This window comes from Branchiostoma belcheri, unplaced genomic scaffold, assembly GCF_001625305.1.
Source record: "Branchiostoma belcheri isolate BF01 breed outbred unplaced genomic scaffold, Haploidv18h27 scaffold51, whole genome shotgun sequence".
Classification (NCBI taxonomy): domain Eukaryota; kingdom Metazoa; phylum Chordata; class Leptocardii; order Amphioxiformes; family Branchiostomatidae; genus Branchiostoma; species Branchiostoma belcheri.
The window spans coordinates 2,107,566-2,121,913 of record NW_017804143.1 but is presented as its reverse complement, the minus strand read 5'-3'; the positions used below and the strand labels follow the sequence as shown (position 1 = coordinate 2,121,913).

General features: G+C 42.5%; 1 protein-coding gene across 1 annotated transcript in view; it reads left to right on the top strand.

The window, feature by feature from the left end:
* Positions 1–6,015: 6,015 nt before the first annotated feature.
* LOC109480598 (GTP-binding protein RAD-like) overlaps positions 6,016–14,348 on the top strand; it is a 13,243-nt gene continuing 4,910 nt past the window's right edge. Inside the window, exons 1-3 of the mRNA XM_019782831.1 lie at positions 6,016–6,141; positions 7,919–8,283; positions 11,045–11,130. Of these exons, the coding sequence (XP_019638390.1) occupies positions 6,074–6,141; positions 7,919–8,283; positions 11,045–11,130 (519 nt within the window). The 5' untranslated portion in view covers positions 6,016–6,073. The remainder of the gene's footprint in view (positions 6,142–7,918; positions 8,284–11,044; positions 11,131–14,348) is intronic.

The following is a 14,348-nucleotide window of genomic DNA, read 5'->3' as shown; positions in this document are numbered from 1 at the left end:
ACTTTCAACCCACATGATGTCAAATTCCACTTCCAATTGCGCCGTCACTGTACGCAACTTCTGGAAGATCGCTACCTTCAGTCATCCACAATTCGCAAACCTTACTTCTGACAATCAACCTCGATCAGATCACCCACTGATCACGTGCACAAAACGTGATCATACAGCAAGAAAAGAATCACGACTCCATCAAAAGAAAGACAAGAACTGAGTGAATACGCCTTTCATCGTGACTATCATCATTCTACGTTTGTGAACTGTTTTGACGCGGCATTACCATCCACTCGGAAGGCCGTCTGTTGCCGACGGGAAGTCGCTTGTTATCTTGAAAGAGGCGTTCGGTTGAGAGGGTTCGATTTTTAATGGCCTACAGTAACCTTTAACTAACAGGGCTCTTGGGACGAGGGCTGCTTCCTGTGGAGCCTTTCATTTGCTTTTGATCCGCACGTACACACACGTACAGTATCTGTGGCCCGCACACGACTGTAATAATCTCCAAGCAGATCCTACGGTGGCAAGACAGTATCCATTGGCCAATAGAGTGTATTAGCCACCTCTGGCCATTGGATATGCTGTCTTGCCACCGTAGGATCTGCTTTGAGATTGTTATACAGACGTGTTCAACAAGTCATGAACGTTTATTTGGCGAATCTCCGTCATACATCGAGAGTAGGTACTGTGAGTGACGTCATGAGGGGATTTTTCCCGCCAAGCAGGGTCTTTGCTTCCAATGAAACTAGGATTTGCGTCAGCGTTCCTCTGACCGGAACATCGGGTTCAAAATCACGTCTGGACGCTTTTGTATCCCCCCATGTAAGTCTCTCGACGCATTCAAACCACAGAGCTGCCATAAAACATTGAAACAGTTTGGTGTTCGCGGTTTCCAAGATGACTCGGTATGAGTCATGATTTTGTGGGATGTCAGGATTGTTCTCATGAAAGTCAGAAAATTAATGTACCTGCATTTTTTTATTCTTTAAGTTTATTTCATAAAAGCAAATGTGAAAAAGTGGCCATATTTCACACAATTCTCATGTTGAAAAAAAAACTTCATTAAGTAACTGAAAACAGACCTTCTACTTGATACGGTATCATGATAATTGTAAAGGCTCTTTCATGCATTTCAGAGGTCCAAGGTAAAACACATGGTGGGTAAACAAAGAATTGAAATATTGAAACAAAGCAAGGACATTAGCTATTTGCACAATGAAGTTATGATATTGACGTGTATAACGTCCTTGATTTGTTGAACTGTTTCAGATATCATGTAGTTGTTCGAAAAACATGTTGTTGACAAAAGATAAAGTACAAAAACAGTTCGAAAGCCTGACTTTACATTTAAATCGACTGAGACAGGTCCATTTAGAAGTGAGATTGTTCTATTAACTATTCTACAGACAAGTCGACGAAGGTTGTTCATCTAGGTACTGTGAGATACACAATGAAATGTTACTCAAGCAACTTGATAGGTTTTGAAAACTGTCAGACGTTTCAAGTACATAGCATCCACTACATTTCGTCAATGACGAAAGTACTGTTGAAGTTAAGTTAGTTAAAGCCCTCCCGCAATCAATAGCATGGTCGCATATGGCGGCGCCCATCTCCGTTACTCGGCCCCTGGGCCACACAATTGCCCAATCACTACAGCAGGGGGCTAGTTTGCTGGTAGTGGTGTGTATACTCTTTCTCAAACGCTAAGTGCTAGTGAGAGCAGTATGTACCATTTTAAAGTCTTTGGTATGACTCGGCCGGGGATCGAACTCACGACCTACCATTGCACCGGTTCAATGTAGAGAATATTTACATTTGACAAATTTGTCGTGACTTATAGGCTCCCCCTAGACTGATAATGCATACACCAGCACCGCACATACCCCGCTACAGCTAGAGCACTGATTAGTCACGTCTATCCCCTGATATATTATCCCTTTAGACTTCCGCATGCGTCAAGACGAAGGAGGTGTCAGATGAAAACGTGAGGCGACAAATGGTGGGCCGAACCCCAACTTCTTACCTATTTCTCAGAAAGCGGTGACTCAAAACATCGTCTGGAAATACCCTTTTGTCGGTTCCACTCCTTTTCAAACATTACGTTTCATGATCATTTTTGACAAGATCCTCTTTGATTACTTTCTGAATACAATTTTGTAATCATTAGCAGTGAGTCGTCTAAAAATGTATGCAGCGACTACGAAAATCGTTGACAAAGCAAGAACTTTAGCTACTGATTGTAACGTTTAATTTTAATTTCAATAATTTTGACAGTCAGCTGTCGATTCCTCTCCTTTTCCAACATCATTTTCATGCTCACTATTAGTTAGTTTCTTCTGAATACAATTTTATAATGGCCTAAAAATTAGCAGTGAGTCATCTAGAGTAAGGTAAAACGAGCGAGCTTGTAATCCGTAGAGGCAAGACCATGAACAAAATCGTTGGCAAAGTAAACCGAATGTCGATTCACCTCCTTTTCAAACATCATTTTCATGCTCGTTGTCACCAATTTCCTCTTTAGTTAGTTTCTGAATACAATTATTTAATCACTATCAATGAGTTATATAAAAATATGGTGTAACTAATGAGATTGTAAACCTTAGACTATGAAAAAAAAATCGTTGGCAAGGCAAAAAACTTAAGCTACTGATTGTATCTTTTAATTCTTATTTTATTGAAATTACAACAAGCAATACACAGGACACCTAGGCACTGCTACTGATGCCTGGTGCCAACTAACACAGAGTTGAACCCGAGTTCACATATAAAACAGCTACTACTAGTCTAGTACTGATATAGCAAGCGAGTAGCGGTCTGGGAATGTGTGTGATGTAATTACAGTAGATAGGAGGGGTAAATTTTCCCGCCAACTTAGTCAACATCGCCGATGATCTCTAGTTACATCCCCACAGACCGCCCTCCGGTTGAAATTTGTTCGTACGCCCCGTTCCTAAACATCACTCGTTTGTTAACTAACACACACGCGCGCCATGCCGTCACGCAACGCGTAGCGATAGTGACTAAAATATCAGCAGGAACTGATGATATACTCGGCGTTGCATTAGTCTCCATCAGACTCCTTTGAAGGCCGAATAAATAGTAGAAATCGGCCTAAAAGGCGGGGATTTAATTGGCCAGAGGAGTTGACCAGTTGGCCAGAGAGGCAGGCAAATGGACCCTCTCTGGCCAATTAAATCCCCTTTAAGGCCGATTGCTACTATTTATACGGCCTGCAAAGGAGTCTGGTGGAGACTACACCGTTGTGAATGAACATTATGTACTTCACATACGTACGCGCGCCATGCAATCGCGTAACGCTTGGCGATAGAGACTAAAATATCGCAGAAACTTAGCCTCCATAGCATGCCAAAAACTGGGGGTTTTGGGGGTCTTCACGGTCTTTTATGTGCTATTTTCTGATTGCATATAGACAACATAGCCAGCCTGGTTGAATTACCCCCGTTTTAATAGAACTGGGCTAATCAGAAAACAACAGAAGACCACCAAACCCCCAGTTCTATAAGCCTGCTACGGAGGCTAGCAGCAACTGATGATATACTCGGTATTGCATCACAGTTAACATAATCATGCGGTAAGACTAAGGAGGGAGAAGGCTCTTCTGTTGACCCTGACCCCGTAGCTTGTCAGGTCAGTTCGTAATCGATGGCAATTTCCAAGTAAACCGACTTGCCGCTCGCTGGTTTTCACCGCGAAGTCAGGGATTTTAAAGCTAAAGCCTTAAGGCATTCAATGCAATTTCAGGGCAGCAAAACAAAAAATATTGTGGATGAGGAACTCATACATTTTTACTGTCATTTCTTACCACATGCACATTTTCTTAGCATCATTTTATACTGGAAGTGTTTGCATTTGCAATAGCGCCAAAACATGCTTCGTGCGGGGTCTCTTTATGTTTTTGTTTACCACCAATATGGCAATGAGTATATACGTATAATAATTAGAACCAGACTACGATACAAAACAAGCAACTGTTTTCCGTCAGCGACATCGCATGTTTGCCTTAGCATTGGATGTCTTAAATTAAAAAGGCAAGCCAGGTCTTCCTGTGAAGCTTACTGTACATTCAATGCAATTTCAGGGCAGCAAAATAAAACGTATTCTGGATGAGGAAATATGTCTGATATTGACATTTTACTGTCATTTCTTAGCACATTTTCTTAGCATCATTTTATACTGGAGGCGTTGCAATAGCCCCAAAACACGCTACGTGAGGCTAGCCTCTACCAGGCTTCGGGAGGCGGCTGGAAAGAGTAGAAATCGGCCAAATAGAGAGATAGCATGCCAAGGGAGTTGGTCGGTTGAGAGAACAGTTTGCCGCTCCCAAGCTCCCGGTAGAGGCTTACGTGAGGCGCCTCTTTATCATGTGTTTACCACCAATGGCAATGAGTACTAGTATATACGTATAATTAGAACCAGCCTACGATACAAAACAAGCAGCCGTTTTCCGTCAGCGACATCGCATGTTTGCCTTACCAATAATTGCACTGGAAGTCTTAAATTAAAAAGGAAAGCCAGGTCTTCCTGTTAGGATCACTGAACCCCTAACGACAGCGATATGTTTACAAACTATAAAGAAAGGAGCGGCTACTTGGAATCCCAAAGTTTTCAAAGTAGAGAGAGGCTTATTTTTAGAAGTCAAACCCTTCAGACATAGTTTTAGACATAGCAATTAGTTTTAGACAATTAGATTTCATTATGTACATTTTGAAGTTATTTTATACTCAGTTTCAGAGTTCTTTTATGTTTGTTACTTGCAATCATTAGCCTTCGGGCATGGATTTGCAATAAACTTCTCATCTAAAATCTTGCAAACATCCTCAGCTCATCACTGAATACATCGTTAACTAGATCAAACACCTACAGCCTATCGCTGGATGGATCGTTAAGATGGATCAAACGAGACACCCCGTGGCAGCGGTTTGAATGTTGACGGTTATCGGTAGTGTATTTCGCTGGCACGCAGCGCGGAGATAGCCTCTACCAGGCTTCGGGAGGGGGCTGGAAGGAGTAGAAATCGGCCAAATAGAGAGATAACATACCGAGAAAGTTTGTCTGCTGGGAGAGAACATTTTGCCTCGCCCGTTTTTCTCCCAGCAGACAAACTCCCCTGACATGTTATCTCTCTACGTCGATGGAGGTTAGACATCCAGGTAATACGATACGCCAAAAAGCAGTTACTCAAGCAACTGGATATGATTTTGGAAAATCAAATCATTAAAATCAATAAAATCATTTTCCAAAATCATATCCAGTTGCTTGAGTTTTTAGGCGTATGTTATCTCTCTATTTGGATTTCTACTCTATTTGGATTTCTACTCTTTCCAGCCGCCTCCCGAAGCCTGGTAGAGGCTAGCGCGGCAGAGGCCTTATCACCGCTTCTAAGTAATTCGGCGATGTATATAGATGTCAGCGGCTGGGATCCTCGGGCGAATTAGGCGGATCGATAAACTGTTGGCAGGGATCCTACATTGGCTGAGCTCCGGTGTTGAGCCGAATCCTTGAGCTGCCACATACGTGAGAGGTCAGGTGTTTAGGGATGGGTTAGGGTTAGGTTTGGTATCAGAGTTAGGGTTAGGGTTGGGGTTGGTATCAGAGTTAGGGTTAGGGTTAGGGTTGGGATCATTGTTCAGCGTTAGGGTTAGACCAAGGACATTATACACAGTGTATAATGTCCTTGGTTAGACTTACGATTAGGGTTAGGTTAGGTTCAGTCTCCCACATCCCTCCCACCCCTTGTCTCACGTATATAGTGGAAACCCCCATGTAGTGTCGGAGTCATGCATTTGGCAGGATCATGTATTTGGCTGAGCTCCTGAGGCTGTGATTTAAGAGGGTCTCCTGAGGGATGCCGGGACACCATGATGTCATAACCCGAACCTCCCAGCCTGCTGCACATGACGTCACCGCCCGCACCGCAAAAAAAAACGTGACATGCGCAGAGGATCGCGGCGAATCGGCTATTTAAACCGCGGCAGGCGAGGGTGTAGAGGCAGTGTACACCCAGAGTGTGAAGACTCAGCAACAGGAACTCGGCTGATATTTTCGGATCCAAGGCTTTCGAATGGTACTGTGTGAAGCTACGTGGGTTCCCCGCTCAGCTACGGCGGCACCGACAAGACTGATCTCACGGTAGGGCGAAGCGAGCTTCGTGCTTATATTATATAAACCTGCATTTCTCCTGTATGCAGTCTCTAGTGTCACTGACGAAAGGTATATAGTGGATGCTACCTGAAACGTCTGACCGTTTCCAAAATGATATTATCCAGTTGCTTGAGTAACTGTTTTTGTTGCGTATCTTATTACCTGGATGTCTAACCTTCATCGACAAGGCGAGCTTTCTCCGGGTAATGATACTAGCGTAGCCTCTACCAGGCACCGCGGATCGCTGGAAAAATAGTAGAAATTGGCCGAAATAAAGATCCGTGGGTCGCGAATTGGATCTTCTCTGGCCGGCTACCTCCCCTGGTATATTATTCCTTTATTTCGGCCAATTTCTACTATTTTTCCAGCGATCCGCGGTGCCTGGTAGAGGCTAATAGTAATACTAGCGGTCCTTCTGATCCGGAGAAGGGCGTGGGTCGAGGATCGGGCCGTGGCGTGTATTCGCTTGGGTATACAGACGTTTTCTGCGGTTAAACCCGGGCACGCACTGCCGGGGCCCCGCGCCGTAACCAGGGCCGGTCGTCACTACGGCTGGATTCATCTGCAGTAGGGGGATACTGGATATGGCAGACGCAGATTTTTATTAATGATAGAGAATCTATAGATGTTCAACGTTGGTGTTAACGCAGCGCTGTTGGATGTGAATGTGCTACATGGTTGTGGTCGTTTTGACTGGGCGATATCTATATATCTGGGCCAAAACTGAAACAACCAGGGCTGGCCGTAACTACGGCTTGATGCATAAGCAGTAGGGGGATACTGTATATGGCAGGCAGATTTTTGTGAATGATAGAGACTCCATAGATATTCAACGTTGACGTTAACGCAGTGCTAGCAGTGGATGTGACTGGTGTGCTATATTTTGGTGATACTAGTATCTGGGCCAAGACTGAAACGATCGGCAATGTCCAAATCATTTTCATCAATATATGAACGTTTTATATAGATATTTCATTTTTCCAGACCGAGCATAGATAGATGTTTAACGTCAATGTTAACGTCGCCCTGTGTAGTGGTTGTGAATTTGCTACGTGGTTGTGAACATTTTGACGCGGCGATGCTAGTATCTGGGCCAGGACTGAAACGATCAGCAATGTCCAAATCATTTTCATCAACGTATAAGAACGTTTTATATAGATATTTCATTTTTTCCAGACCGAGAATATATAGATGTTAACGTTAACGCAGCGCTTTACAGTGGTTGTGAATGTAATGTGCTACATGGTTGTGAACATTTTTAATGGGCAATAATATCTGGGCCAAGATCGGCACTGTCCAAATCACTTTCATCAACGATAATAACGTTTTATATATATATTTTTTCCAGATCGTGAATAGATAGATGTTCAACGTCAGCGTTTTAATAGTCGTCCAAGTGGTTGTAAATGTTCTTCATGTTGTGAACTGGGCGATATCTGAGTCAAAATTGAAACCATCGGTACTGTCCAAATCATTTTCATCAAATATAAGAACGTTTTAAGAACGAAATGGAAGCCCAGAATCGAGCTGGATGGAAGAGGATCATCGGTGGCATATGCTCCATACAAGGGCCCATGTAGTAGTAGTATTAGTGTAAGAACGTTTTATATAGATTTATTTTCAGACCGAGAGTTGAACAACACCGTTCTGCAACGACTACCATAACTGGGCAATAATATCTGGGCTAGGACTGAAACGATTTGTCATTGCCATTTTCATCAATATATAAGAACATTTTATATGGATATATCATAATTTTTTCCAGACCGAGAGTTGAACGTTCTGTCACGACGACCACCATGACGCTGACGAGCTGTAAGCGGTGTCTGCAGCATCTCACGGCGGTCTCCCGCCGGTCGCTCACCAGTCTCTCCTACGAGGACCTCGCCAAGGAGTGCCGCGAGGACTCCGGCTGGGACTCAGACGTCGACTCGCTGTCGTCAGCCGGCGGTGGTGAGGTGGACCAGGCGACCGGGGGAACGCCGATCCACCGAGTGGTGCTGCTCGGGGGAGAGGGCGTGGGGAAGACCGAGCTCGCACGGCAGTTCGTCGGCGCCGACGGGGGGTACGAGTCCGATAGCGACGGCGGCGACTGCGATGATCCGTTCCTGGACCCCGATACCATGTCAGGTATGTTGATTTTCAATTTTACTGGAATGAATGAATGAATGAATGAATGAATGAATGAATGAATGAATGAATGAATGAATGAATGAATGAATGAATGAATGAATGAATGAATGAATGAATGAATGAATGAATGAATGAATGAATGAAGACCTTTATTGTACGCAAATACCCACGATAAAGTGGCTTCTTCTCGCTTCTTAGTATGTAGATATAAGTACAGATGTCAATGAACATGGCAGTGTACATAGTACTGCTGAATTGTGTCGACTCAACAATTAAGGATACATTAAGAAGAAACACAGGGCAATTACATACATACGGGTTCATAAAAATAACATGCAACGCGAAAACACTAAGCCTGCATTTTACTATTGCACAGTCTTGTGGAGGAATGAATTATACAATCTATTTGTCCGTGCCATGGTAACAGTGATCCCCCAAGAATTCCTCAGGGACATTCCCGTGCCGTTGTCTTCCGTTGCTCCATTGCGTGTCAAATACATTGCTATGTTCTCCCGATACCTTGTCAGGTACATTGCCATTGCTTTGTCTCTCAAAGGCTCTTTGACGAACTTGCAAAACGCTGTTGAATCAGGAAAAATGATGGCATATTTTTGACAAAAGGTCTTGATGTTGACCACTATAGCAACATATGTACTGATTATATCTTATCCTTAAATCCAAGCATTGTGTCATAAGAATATCGTCTAATTTTTTCTAAGGGCATCGCTAGTCATTATAGAATGAACGCCAATCGGGTCTGTGTTCTTTGAGAGGGAAAATTACACTGCCTATATTGCATATGGATATGTTTATATAGACATTGAAGTGAGCGTACCAATTGAATGGTGCATGTACTAACTTTATTTAATCTCGGTCACACACACACAAAATGAAGAGCAGCTGCGGAAAAAAATCATAGTCAGCAGAAGACACAAACTGCAGCCGACAGCTGGTGTGGCAACGGTCCGAGAGATCGGAAAGAAAATCGATATAATTTTGATTTGATTCATTCGCTGTTCTAATGACGAGCCGAACGGACACCGCCCACTCCCTTGACCGATCACAACTCTCGGTCTTTTGAGTATTAATTTCTCGATTTAAACATGTTAAGCTGTTAATAAACAGTGTCTGACTATAGGAAATTGCGATAGCCTCCGTAGCAGGCTTATAGAACTGGGGGTTTGGTGGTCTTCGGCTGTTTTCTGATTAGCCCAGTTTCAAAAAACGGGAATAATTCAACCAGACCGGCTATTTTGTCTACATGCAATCAGAAAATAGCACATAAAAGCTCCCAAAGACCATGAAGACCCCCCCCCAAACCCCCAGTTTTTGGCATGCTATGGAGGCTAGAATTTCGAGGGATATGACCGAAAAAAATACCCTATCCACCCACACCCAAGCAACCGAATATATGACGCCGAAAGTGACTTTTAACAAAGGACAAAGATAGATGGAAAAGAGACAGAAAATCAATGATCCAGTTTGAGTGCTGTCGTCGGATTGCGTCAAATGTTTCAAAAATAGCCCGCGGTGAGTTGACATTAAACAGTATCAGTTGGCAAGGTGACTCTTTCTTCCGCCGATATTAATAGACACGCGCATATGCCGTCACGCAAAATATGAATAATAACCAGGCAACGTCTTTTTATACCAGACTCCGCCGTTTGCGTTATGACGTCAAAGGTTTACCTGTTTCTCTTACGATTTCAAATATTTCATTTTCAAAAATTTGAATCGCATGACCGTTATTTAACGGTCGCCTACACAGGTGGGCGTGCCGCCTTTTTCACGGGCGACTGGTCGGAGGCGACAGCTCTTATGATTTATTAATCTATAGCGTTTCAAAGATGGATTGCCTGAAAAAAAAACGTCAAAGTGGGGATGTAATGAATTCAAATTAGGCATTGAAAGTTTGCAGCGGTCCGCACGAATGCACACGGACTAGTTCTCGAGTTCTTACCTTGTGGGATATATGGATGGATGCATAGTTGCATTGACATTACATAGCTGGATGCTTCAAAACGCCAACGCGTAGTTTAAAACAGGTAGCCGCTAGAATATCGTACTCCAGCCAAATAAGTTACGTTTAGAATTACCGGTATCAAATACAATACTATAACTTTATAGCACAACAACTGTATAAAGTATGGCATCTACTTGTACATGATATGAATGAATGAGCTTTTACAACACATAAATATATATGGCCTGTCTCTATGCATTCTAGTTTCTATACATGCAAACGTCAATATATTGCTGCTTTACGTCAGCGCTTTCAAAAAACGTTTGCGCAACTTCATTCATGAGATACATGTAGTTCTTTTTTTGGCGTAATAATTATTCTACTCCTGCCAAATCAGTTACGGTTAGAATTGCCACTAACACATTGTTACCTGTCTTGACGTGTTCTAGTTTCCATACATGCAAACGTCAGTATATTACTGCTGTACGTCATCGCTTTCAAAAGACGCTTGCGCAACTTCATTCATGAGATAGCTCTTTTTGGCGTAATAATTATTCTACTCCTGCCAAATAAGTTACGGTTAGAATTGCCACTAACATATTGTTACCTGTCTTAGCGTGTACTAGTTTCTATACATGCAAACGTCAGTATATTACTGCTGTACGTCAGCGCTTTCAAAAGACGTTTGCGTAGCTTCATTCATGAGTAAGATAGAAGTGGGCTGAGACAAACACCCACGTTCGAAATGCGCGTCTCCGAATGTGCGACTTACGTCTGTCTTCCCCCTCTCCCCAGGGTACGGAATGAGGAACGCGTTTCAGAAAGACGTCAAAGTGGACGGATCGGCTGCCGTGCTGTCAATCATCGATATTCCCGCTACGGTGAGGACACGTTTTTTACTAATAATTGTTTTATTGCATATTCATGCCCGGGGGCTAATTGCAAGTACAGAAGAAACATTTGCTATAAGAACAGGCAATTAGTACACAGAGAACTACTGTTAACTCCTAAAAACTACTGGGTTTGACCTTTTTTGGCAACGGTATGGCAACGACTATTGAACATAGTACAACGAGAAAAGGGTACAGAATGAAAATTATCATCCTAATTACTAAACATCAAGAGATAATACAGTATATAATTAGAAGGGCTAATCATGAGTTAGGTTATTTTTTTCTAATAACAAAACAGTTTATGTATTTACCTATTTTTGTATTGTAAGAGATGCTGCATTTGATTATAACGTTATATATGAACGAGTCCATAGCATCGAGTCTGTTGCAATGATATAAACTGCGGTGCGAGATGGTTGTAATGATATAAACTGCGGTGTGAGATGGTTGGAATGATAGCAAATGATTCCAGATCATTCGTTATCCGCCAACGCTCGCCAGCACGGTGACAGAAGGGATGGAAGAAGAACTAGCGAAAGTGGAAAAATCGAAGTACAAAAGAGGGTGAAGGTGTGAGAGGAATATAAATGAAGTTTTGAGTCCCGGCTAGTGCATGAGTCATCGATATACAATGAGACACTCTTCGTGGATTTAAATGTGGGGGTTTAGGCAACGCATCAAGCAAGAAGAGATCCAAGGAAATCTAGTTTTCCGCCACATAAAAGTCAACGACAAAACCGCTGAGAGAAGCATCTGGTGTATTTTGGACTCTTCACAGCTTTAGTCCAATGTATGGATCTAGGCAATGCTTGTTTACATATTAACTCTCCCGAACGCATTTTGTATATGAATGACATGCACATCCAGTAAATCGAAACGCAAACTTCGGAAACAAAAATCACTTCTTGGCTGTGTAAGGCTAGCCTCTACCAGGCTCCGCGGATCGCTGGAAAAATAGTAGAAGTTGGCCGAAATAAAGGGATAGTATACCAGAGAAGATCCAGGGCCATAGAAGCTCCGTGGGTCGCAAATTGGAGCTTCTATGGCCCTGGATCTTCTCTGGTATACTATCCCTTTATTTCGGCCAATTTCTACTATTTTTCCAGCGATCCGAGGAGCCTGGTAGAGGCTAGGCTCTACCCGTTTTGCTGTGGTATCCGTTTTCCTTCATATTTGCACAAATCGAAACGCAAGGAAACAAAAAATCACTTCTTGGCTGTGTAAGGCTCTACCCGTTTAGCTGCGGTATAGGTTTCCCCTGTCAGCCGGGTTCACGTTGCCATTATCTCTTTAATTGGATTTGTTTACGGTTTTGGGGGCCGGGTATCACCCCGAAGATTAGATTAGGGGGTATTGGTTGCGTTTGCCTCGGGTGATCGCGTATTCAGGGTCGCCAAAGACCACACGATAGGTTTAGCTGCCGTGGTAAGATGACCAGAAATATCACTCTAAATATGTCGGTGAAGGTTAGACATCCAGTTGCATATGCAGTTGCTTGAGTAACTGCTTTTTGGCGTATCCCTCTAAATATTCTGAAAAATTAGCTCGTTCCCTAATTTACAGGTTTCTGTGTTATATATATCAGAGCCATGGCCTGGTTAGAGCGGTTTAAATGTAGACGGTAAACTGAATTATACATAAATTTTATCCCCTGATTTTTTAAATGAATATGTCCGTTCCTAATTTGCAGGTTTCTGTGTTATATATATTAGAGCCATGGCCTGGTTAGAGCGCTTGAAAATTTGACTGCAAACTGAATTATACATAAATTTTATCCCGTGATTGTGCACTGGCAGATTTTCTTAATGAATATGTCCCCTGACACTCCATGTAAGGTCGCGGGTCGTTGAATGACCGAAGTCCACAATGCCGGAACGGCCGTTTTTTTATTGGACACAGAATGAGAGACAGAGAGCAAATGGAAATCGATAAACGTGTGCCAGATTCTGAAACTACCTTCTGTCGGAGATACTGCCACATGGATCAATCCCATGCCAGGCCTCGAATTTTTTTTTCCTTTTGTCCCAGCGCTGTCCCAAAAATAAATTTCTATTGTCCTGAAGTGAGGATGAACTGTCCCAACCTGTTTTTTTGCCTGTTTTTTTAAGTATTGTATGACTTGAACTTGAAGTCAACATTATCTTGCTTATGTTCACTCCCAGGCGCACTATTATTGCATGCAGAGTAGACAGAAAATTCGGATCCAAAAACCGGGACAAAAGGGCTGACATTCTGATGATGATTATTTTTCTATTGCCCCAAAAATGTCCCAAAGTGTCTTTTTAGTTGTCCCATCCTAAATTTTAGTGGTCAGTGGCCACTGGCCCACCTTTAATTTCGATCCCTGCATGCGTTATTCTCCTATCAGCGTCATTCTGAAATAATATGGCGCGACAGACCGGGTCGTTAATACATTATACCCCGGTTGGTCGCTAGGAAAGTGTGCTAAGTGGTTATTATATATTATATATTGAATCTTTATTTGCATGCTCATGCCCATGGGGCTAAATGCATACATCAGAGTGTGATGTTACATGTACATCATACTGAGTAACATGATACATAGGAGAGAAGAATAAAAGAATAACTTTATAATCTTAACTTAACAACTATATTATATAAACAACTATGTTAAAAATATATTTTAATCAACCTTATTACATTGCGAATGGCAAGTTAGGAACTGTAGGTGCCAAAATATTATGCCTTACAAGTGTGTTTTATATTAAGAGCTGGAAACACAGTTGTCAGCTATAATTTGTTTACATTCTGGTACAAACGTAGTTTGTGGTGGTACTCCAAACTGAGTGTGCCTCGTGTACGTGGGCTATTTTAGTGCCAACCAGTACATTGTATTGCCAACCATGAATATCAGAAATGTGAGATAGTTATGCAAATAGGTTGAAAGGTGGATTTTACAACACATGAATTTTTGTTTTTCAATTAATTAAGATTGATTTTTGGTGTAAAATGTTACATAATGTCCCTTTAAACACGGCTCTTCGTGTAAAGACGGTTAAAAGCCTACGTTGCGTTATTCACGTAAACACGGACATAAAATACGGTAGGTCAGCAGCGAGGCCAATAATCCAATCAGCGAGTTCGGGACGTCGCAGATTGTCAGACGGTCCCGAATAGCCTCTACCAGGCACCGCGGATCGCTGGAAAAATAGTAGAAATTGGCCGAAATAAAGGGATAAGTATAC